Source organism: Dermochelys coriacea, chromosome 8 (assembly GCF_009764565.3).
Source record: "Dermochelys coriacea isolate rDerCor1 chromosome 8, rDerCor1.pri.v4, whole genome shotgun sequence".
NCBI lineage: Eukaryota > Metazoa > Chordata > Testudines > Dermochelyidae > Dermochelys > Dermochelys coriacea.
In genome coordinates, this window is record NC_050075.1 from 50428409 (window position 1) to 50437974 (window position 9566).

The following is a 9566-nucleotide window of genomic DNA, read 5'->3' on the forward strand; positions in this document are numbered from 1 at the left end:
GTATTCTGCAACTGAATCATGCATTCAGAACAATTTAGTTTGAGGCCCATAACAGTACATTTAAAAAACCCCAACAGCTTGGACCAAAACTACAGACTATCTAGCCCCTTCCTCAGCATGAGAACCACAAAACAAATGAGAAAGTAGCCTGGAGTATCCTTAATATGAGGTGGCAGGTTCATTTTGGGTTTCTTATTGTTTTTGTTCATTTTGATTAGCATCCAACTGCAGAGTTGAAACCAATGTCTTGCAGCTAATACTCATTTAATGTCAAGGCATTATTCATCTTAGACAAATTATAAAAATAAAGTTAGCCAACAAGAATATATTAATAGTAGGAGAGGGAGAGATCATTAAAGACTAAATAATAATCAAGGTTTTGCAATGATTTGAAGTTGCTGGTTGCTCCCCATGACTGGTTGCTCCCCATGTTTGTTTAAATAAAAATAATAAAAAAACCTTCACTCATTCACTTTCTTCCTGATACCATGTTCCTTAGCATGGAGGTAGAGTGTGTGTCCGTGGAATGTAATGTCCAAACAAGAGATTCTAAACACACGCATTTATAAACCATTTCTACCATGAGAACAACAGAGTCACCTCCAGTATGCCCCAATGTGCAGAGTTTGGACAGTGCTGTGTGCAAGGTCTGTAACATGATACAGAGTTGAGCTAACTCAGAGTTTCCCTTAACATCCTAGCAATCCAAGATTGTGCTGTTCCCCAAATTATTCTTCTTCATACCAGTCTGACTGGATAAGTGGAAGAGCCAAAATAGTTGAGGAAGAGACCAATCAGATCCTGCAAAACACACATATGATGTGCCAGATCATTCTTAACAGAGGCTGACTTTTCCATTATTAGAAGACTGCTTCCCAGCAGTGCTCACCGTTTTATAAGCAGAAACTAGATTAGCCCTTTTAATACTTATCACAGTCACCAACTACCTGAAATGTAAGTAGCTATGCAAAAATAGGTCTTAAACTAAGCTTAAAAATATAACAGCAAAGTCCTAAATAGTATCTCTTTACCTAGCTGAGCTTACAAATAAAGGCTAAAACTTCCTAATTCACTGACTTCAATGGGACCACCAGTATCACACAGGCAAGAAACCAAAAGGCTCAGGAAGCCACATGGATGTAGTATAAAATGATTCCTTGTCTAAGACCAAATAGAATCATGCAAAGCCTTGCTCTGAAGTTCTGGACAACTCAATGTTGGGAGCAGATCTCAACGGTACAACAAATGAAAGTTTTCATTTGTCATAGTACTTACTGAAAACTGCTTTCCCATGTGCTTCAACAGTAGAAGGTTCATATCATTATAAATATATCTCCTCTTTCAGTTACTGCACAGAATATTACAAATGTATTCTAAGACACACCTTTTAAATACCTAACTCAGATACACAGCCAAAAATAAAAATTAAGGCAAAAATGCATAGAGAGCTGAGTGAACAGTTAAAATGAATCCAAACTGAGGTTGATTGGTGGTTCTCTGTTGGCAAAATACCAATGCTATGGCACAAACTTGGGAAAGAATGGGGGGAAGTGTTCATCCAGCCCCAGTGGAAACATGGGGGATGAGGAGGGGAATGATCACTCAAAAAAAAAAGGGGGGGGGGCAGATTTCCTGCAGGACTGTTATAGAAGGCCTATAGATATAAATTCCAAAGTAGCCAAAATATAAAAATGCATAACAAAAACTTACCAAAAAACTGCAGTTATCCACTTCTTGGAGAAGGAAGGAACCACATGAGAGAGGTACAAGGGGAGGTGGAAGACAGGTAGCTGAAAAGTCTTAGAGCTTGTCTACACAAAAAATGACGAGCATAGCTGTAGCTGAATTATTCTTGTTAATTTCCCCATATAAACAAGCAGTTATTCCCCATCCGTTGCCTTAAATGGTAATCTCAGGTGAAAGCGATACGAATTGCATGAGCAAGCCAAATCCTCTTTTGTAAGTAGAAAAGCCCAGACCCCATCAGTAGCTGCAGTTTAATACTATATACAGGGATGACAGACATGAAAGTCTTTAGATATTTAGAAAGCCCTAAACATTCTATTTCTCTTTGATTTAAATTTTCAGAAAGCCTAGCTCAGAGGTGGGCAAACTACGGCCCACGGGCCACATCCAGGCCATGGGACCGTCCTGCCTGGCCCTTGAGCTCCCGGATGCGGAGGCTAGCCCCTGGCCCCTCCCCTGCTGTCACCGCTCCCCCACAGCTGTGCAGCTAGCGCTCTGGCCTGCCACTCCTGTCAAGCAGCAAGGGCAGCGTGGCTGGCTCCAGCTGGGCAGTGGGGCTACGAGCTCCTACTGCTCTGAGCAGCATGGTAAGGGGGAGGCTGGGGAGAAGGGGGAGGTTGGATGGGGCGGAGAATCAGGGAACGGGGCAGTTGGATAGGCGTGGGAGTCCTGGGGGGGAGAGGGAGGCTGTCAGGGGACAGGGAGGGTTGGATAGGGGGTGGGGTTGGATAGGTCAGGGGGTGGGAAGTCGAAGGGGGCGGAGGCCAGGCTGTTTAGGGAGGCATAACCTTCCCTACCCAGCCCTCCATACAGTTTGGAAACCCCGATGTGGCCCTCGGGCCAAAAAGTTTGCCCACCCCGGCCTAGCAGATTTAGACACATCTTCCATTAATTTTAATGGAACGTATGTCCCAAAATTCCCTATACTGCTTTGAAAATTTCTTCTTCTAGATTATATTGTACCCATCACAGTGGTATCCAAACCCTTTATAAATCTTAAGTGTTCTATGCAAGTGGTGTGTGTGTGTATATATATATATATACATATATATATACATACATATACACACACACACACACACACACACACAGTTTTTCTGTCTCTTCCTATATAGCAACAGCAAGAATCCATTTCAGTTTCTCTCACTTGTCCTTCTATTCTTCTCTCTCATATAATAGCAGAGCACAGCTTATTTATTTACACACACATATACATACACACTCACACATCCACTTTTTTTTTTTTTTTTTAATATACATAGACAGACATGAATGACTGTCTCTAGGAGGAAACTAAGTCAAACAGAGGAGTCTTGCATTTTGTCCAGAACATGGTCATATTCTTATCTTCAGTTATTCTGGCAGGAAGTTCCACAGGCTGAACTGTGCTGGCTTCTGAACAGGCTTGTCTCCTACTTGTACTAGTCTTAAACTCTTAACAGTCGGGGTGTCACCCAAGAGGATCGCCAACTCATGAAGTCAGAGATGCAGAAAGGAAGGTGGAGTTTGAGATAAAGGTTCTCAGTAAACTGGGTCCAGGCAATGATCAAGACCAGGCCTTAGAACTTGATCCAGTTTTTGATGGGCAGACAGTGCAGCAATAGATAATGTGGTTCTGTCAATCTGTGTGTCAGCAAATGGGCTGCTTTGTTTTACACCAGCTATATAGTGTTTGTGGATGCATTGCCCAAATACAGCACATTCCAAATTGAATTACTGCAGACAGATCTAGGTCTGACATTAGGATTAACAGGTTTCTGAACACTCCTGTGGTTAGATGTTGATAGATGTTTGGCTATGTGTGTGTGGTCCCTCTGTGTGCCACCCCAGCCCTGCACAGACAGCTGGCACAGCAGACCTTGAGCCCAGTGAGCACAAGATCCGTTAAGAGATGAAGGTACCCAGCCAGATTTATTGTTGACAAAGCACGGAACTAGTATCCTGCAGACTCTACCGGGCCACTAATACATGTATGCCTGTAACAATGGGTCAGCTTAGTGAATGGCTTATATTTTCTTATCGTTAAGAGGTCTATCGTCCTGTAATCCTGACTTTTCAAATGAAAGGAAGACATTAAGCAGAGCAATGGGCTTCCAAAATTCAAGTCTGCAAACAAAACTCAGTGCATAAGCAATGCCCAAGTCTTGCTGTTTGTTCCCAGAGCTCAGAAACAAGTATTGCTATGAAACATTGCAGTCACTGAAGAAGCAACATATCCTGCTCCCAAGCAGCAGCAGCACGACACCATTCTGGAAAGAGTTCTGTCCAGCATCCAGTTCAGAGTTAATGTGGTGCCTAGAAAGGAGTACTAAAGTATGACACGAGGTCAGGAGAAGAGATCCTCCATGATCAGAGACTTCCTTTTCCCATCAACTTCCCCATAGACAATTGGAGGAAAAAAGCCTGTTAGAACTGTTATCCTGTATTTAAAACACTCTTTCCTCTCTGTGTTAATACAGGATGTTAACTCCTGATAGTACTGCACTAGAGAAAACTATTCACCAACACAAAAAGCTAATATCCTGTATACAGTTTTCTCCACTTTGTATCCCCAGACATTGGCTGAAATGTACTACAAATTGTACCCAAGAGATACTCCAACAATTTACTGTTTGCTACATATTTCACAATCCAAACCAGCAACCTAGGCCAAACTTTGCATTGCAGCTTAGCTATCACACTGCTGAGTAAGCATTTTTAAAGTACTGCACAGAGGTTATGGACATAAAGACCACTAATATTAAGCATGATTTCTGCATGCACTTTTGCAAATCCCACTCACTCAAACCCATTTGTCTATTTCTCAACTTCAGCCTCGAATCGACAGAAGCCACCATAGATCTTGCAGGTGTACCTTTAGTTACAACTCATGGTCCGCATGCAGAGGGATCACCAACTGTTCCCTGTAGCATACTGTCTTTTGGAAAATGTCTCATTTATTGAGTCTTTTCTTTATGGGAAATTTTTGCTTCTCAGATTGGCCATAATCAAAGCTTGTTTATTTAAATTGAAGTGCAGGGCTCTGAAATCACACACATTTGACTTTTCATACATTGTACACAACTCCAAAGAGAGTCATCCAGTTTAGATTCTTACCTCTGTGTCACACAGATAGTAACAACATTGAGATAATGCACTATAATTAATTGACAGAGCAGCTATATTTTGAGGATGACATTATTTCATAAATGTTAAAAAGGCTAGGGAAATACCTACTGCCCACAGAAGTCCATGACAATTGAAAACCCAGACAAATTAAATGTAAATCACGGTGTGCTCTTTAAGCAGCTATCAGCACATAAAAACCTGAATACAGTTTCTCTATAAATGCCACTGAACAGCAAAAATAAGAGTTTTTCCCTGCTTGTCACTTCGTTAAATTCTTCCTGTTGCCCTTCTTAGCCAACTGTACTTTGAAGAGAGAACGTGACTAATTATGGATGTGCTCTCTTCAAAATGTGTATTGGACTCAACTCAGAAAGTTTTAAAGTAAGGTTGGTTTTGAATCTTTTGAAAATAACTGCTAAACCATCAAGAGTTTTCAACAAGCCACTAAGCCACATGTTCTTGTGCCCTTTGACCTCTCTTCTCTCTAACCTTCTTTCTCCCTGCCCCATTTAGCGCTGTGCAATGCCTAAATTAATCATAAGTACTCTAGGTAGGGGATCATGTCCCCCAACCATCAATTCCTCAACAGTGTCATCTCCTAACCATCTCCCCTCACTAACATCCACCCCAACAGTGCTTTCTCACAGACCATCCCTCTTCTCACAAAAAGTTGTCAATGCACCAGTTGAATCCACCCACCAACCTTCTCAATTAAAAGCCCCAATCGAACCACATCTCCTTAACCTTGATGTTGTTGAGTGTATGGAGGGGAGTGGGAGTTAACAGACATGGGTTCTACTCCATCGCCAGTTCTGCCACTAACACTGTGACGCTCACTGAGAAAGCCACTCAACCTCTGTGGCCACTTCTCTCAAATTATAATTACCCCACTCTATAGCTTCAGTTCTCCATCTGTACAAAAGATATAATACTTCCTTTGTACCACCCTTTGCCTGTCTTGTCTATTTAGCTAGCAAGACAATCGCCGCTCTGAGGAGCTTACAATGTGTGTCTATAGCATCCAGCAAAATGGGGACCACAAGCCTAATCGGAGCCTGTGTGTTCTACTACAGCACAAATAGTAATAGATATCTTCCACCGAATCCTAAACACAAATACCAATAGCCATACAGAGCAGTCTTGTAAGCAGCCACCCCCTACAAAAATCATTAACAGTCCACCAGCCTGACCTCACTGAAGAGCCTAAACCTTCAACATATACTATCAATAACCGCCATCACATTTACCACCCTAAAAATGGTGCACTACCACCCACCCATATTGTCTGGTTATATTACATTGCATTAAACCATCTGTTAATTAAAACTTTGCCTCTTGTAGCGGATTGAGACCAGCTGGAAGATTTTGGATCCATTAATGATAGGAATTGTTAATGCTTTCTTATTTAAAGGAAGATTGCCACCAGTTACAGCAAGGCCCTGCCTCAAGAAACCATCTTATTGGTAATTGTTATTACTACAAATTAACTTATAATTTTTGGAGAACTACAGGTGCATCTTTATCACCACTGTTCATATTTCCTACTGATCTGGTTTTAGGCATTGGTCTGATATACATGCAATTGTTATTCACCTTCCAAGAAACAGAACAAACAAAATCAGCATGGACTTATCTATCAGCAGGTTTCAATACCAGTGACCAAAAGATTGCTGACTCCGCTTCAGAATCTTTTTAGCCCTTTAGTGGGTTCCTTCCTGTCCAAGAGATAGAGCCCTGCAAATCCACGCATAGCTGCTTTAAACCTGCAGGTGTGGATATCCTCAGATCATTTTTACAGATCAGATACAAATTCTGTACCCGCACAGGGCTCTGCCAACAGGTGCTAAAGGATAACAAAGAGTGCTTACTCTCTCCTTAAATGCCATCTCATATGTGCAGTTATAAATAGCTCAGCATAGGTAAGAAGATAGCAATGCCAAATGTGTAAGGGGAAGAATTTAGGCACTGGACAAGAGCTGTAAGCGCATTCTCTCTTGGACATGCATGACTGACCTTTGCTGATGTGTTTTACATTTTGTAGTGAAAAGGGCTCTATTACTTTTTCTGGATGCTTAGGTAGCAATCATGGCATTTAGCTTTTCCATCTAAAGTTTGCTGCAAACCATTCTTTCCTCATGTGGATCTCACCACAGTGATCTCTGCCATTATAACTTAACTGTTCGCTATTGCAACATGCTGTATTTGAGCACCTGGAAACTTCAGCTAGGCAAAATGCTTGTCTCAAGTGGCATGAGACACTACTGCCACATACAACCAGTTCTCTGTAACCAGTTTGTTAAGCAGAAGACTGGACTGCGCCTGTAAGTAATCTACAAACACAATACGGCCCATTATTTCAGGGCTTATCTCTACAGCAAAAATGCATTGTATTAGAAAACATTAACTCACCCAATGTACAACACTAGCACTGATGAGGATAACCATGTTTAAAGTCGAGTTAAGGATAAACACAGCCAGCTAACCATTTTAAAACACAAGTAGTCAATGTAAACATACTGCACACACTAACACACTGCTTTTCCCCACAGTAGGTGAGCTCTCCCCTGGTGCCCTATAACTAGAACTATGATCAGCTGGGCACTTACTGTCACCCTCCCAGGGCTGAATTCTTGAGTGCTAGACACATTCCCAAGAGGAAGCCTGTATCTCTGAAACCTGCTCCTGGCCACCACCGGCTAGGGCCCAAGTGCAATGAGCATCAGGTGAAAACGCCGTGATTTGTTCGGTCAGGATTCATTAATTTGTGGTCCCGGTGACATCTTCAGAGGCGGCACCTCGGGGAAGAGAAGAGATCTTCTGTAGGGGGATGCGGGTGGAAAGTCCTACCGAGTCTTGTTAGGCAAACAAAGGGCAAGCAAGAGGCAGGGACGCCGCCCCCCGTGCTCCAGCCAAACCCAGCTGCCCAGACAACCCATCAGCGCCCCCCAGCTTCCCCCAACGCCCGCACCATCACCAGCCCCTCCCCCCGGGACAGCCTTGGTGGCAGTGGGGAAGGGCGTGCCCCTGCCCCCCGGCCCGGCCGCACTCACCACACGAAGTCGTTGCTCTTGTCCTCGTACGAGTTGAGGAGCCCGTTGCAGAGCGGGGTCAGCAGCGGCCTCTTCCTGCTCCCGCCGCCGCCCGACGAGGAGCCGCCGCCCGATGAGGAGCCGCCGCCGGGCCTAGCCGCCCCCGCCAGCCGGGAAAGCCCAGAGGCCGCAGCCACCAGCACAGGCCGCGCAGGGGGCCCCGCGGACGAAGAGCAGGAGCCCGGCGCCGCCGACGACGACGACGACGAAGCCGAAGTGACGGCGGAGGCCGCGGCGCCCTGCCCGCCCGGGGGAGCGTGCTGCAGCGGCGGCTGCCGGCTGCCTGACATGCCGAGGCCGGGCGGGGGAAGCCTCAGCGCATCCTACGCGCCGCCGCCACCGCCACCACGGCGAAACAATAAAGTTTTGTTCAAAGCAAGCACCGCCCACCCAGCGGGGCCAGGGCCGCGCGCGCAACTTTATCGGCACCCCCAGCGGCGGCAACGCGGGCCTATGGAGGAGCCGGCCTTGTTCAATCTTTATTGACAGGGCCCCTGCAGCAGACAGCAGGCCGGGCGGGGGAGTAAAGGGGACGCTCCGCGGCCACCGCGCACGCGCGGACTGCGGTGGGGAATGGGGTTCCGCCGACGCGGTGGGGGCGGGGAGGAGGGAGAAGAGTGGCGCGTGCGCAACTCGCCGAGTGCGGGGCCGAATGGGGGGCAGTTGCCCGTGGCCGGGGTTGGCCGAGAGGCTCTTTACCCTCGAGCTGCTCCCGCCCCCGTTCAGATGGCCCGGGGGGGGAGGGGAACAGGGCGGCCGGGCGGCCGGGCGGGCTGTCTGTCTGTCTGTCTGTCCCAGCCCCCACTCGCGGGCCACCCGTCGCCTAACTCCCATGCTGGCCAGCAGCTGGGTCAGGCGAAGGTACTGGCAGGCCCATGCCACCTGGCCAAAGAGGAACTTCCCCAGGACAAGGCCCCGTGCTGGCGGCGGGGCTCAGCCCCAACCTCGGGCAGTGAGTGGGGCAAGCCCCCCGGGTCCCCAACCAGCATAGCTCCTTTCAGAGTAGCAGCCGTGTTAGTCTGTATCCGCAAAAAAGAAGAGGAGGACTTGTGGCACCTTAGAGACTAACACATTTATTTGAGCATAAGCTTTCGTGAGCTACGGCTCACTTCATCGGATGCATCCTCCTTGTCCACTGCCTCCCCCACGTGGTCATGGTGGAGGAGCAGCAGGGCCAAATTGGAGTGGGGGTGTGACCTCCTGCACCTGGTTGCCACACCACTTGCTTAGATTTGGCCTACCCACCTATCCTGATGGAGTGGTGCTGGGCTGATGGAGAGAAGCCAGGTCAAAGTCGAGTGAGATACATTGTAACCTGTCACAAGGGGTCACGACGCCACTCAAATTTGTGGCAACTATAAAAATTACGGTGTGTGTTAACACAGTTTACTCAACAACCATAGCCCACTATTTTCTTACAGCCTCCTCCAGGTGATGATGGCACAAATGGTAGCCCTAGGACTCCTGGGGTCTGTACAAATCACTTAGAGCCTGATTTTCAGAGATGCTGAGCACTCATTGATTGATTTCAGCTGGAGCAATGGATGCTGGCCAGGGTTATTCAGTTTATCTGTACATCTAGTGCTTTACATATGGAGCTGTCTGTAAGGAGAAACTGACTAG

The 9566-nt window shown here is 46.3% G+C and overlaps 1 protein-coding gene across 11 annotated transcripts in view; it reads right to left on the reverse strand.

Moving 5' to 3' along the window:
- Positions 1-8934, reverse strand: part of COP1 (COP1 E3 ubiquitin ligase) — a 193889-nt gene extending 184955 nt beyond the window's left edge. Inside the window, exon 1 of one of the 11 annotated variants that reach the window (XR_006283104.1) lies at positions 7905-8350. Coding sequence is in view for 6 of the 11 variants with exons in the window: in XM_043520142.1 (XP_043376077.1) it covers positions 7905-8233 (329 nt within the window). In the remaining 5 variants the exon portion in view is untranslated. Of the gene's footprint in view, positions 1-3962; positions 4017-7904 lie in introns of those variants that run through there. The other 10 variants (XR_006283103.1, XR_006283101.1, XR_006283102.1 and 7 more) reach the window with 10 other exon arrangements.
- Positions 8935-9566: the final 632 nt, after the last annotated feature.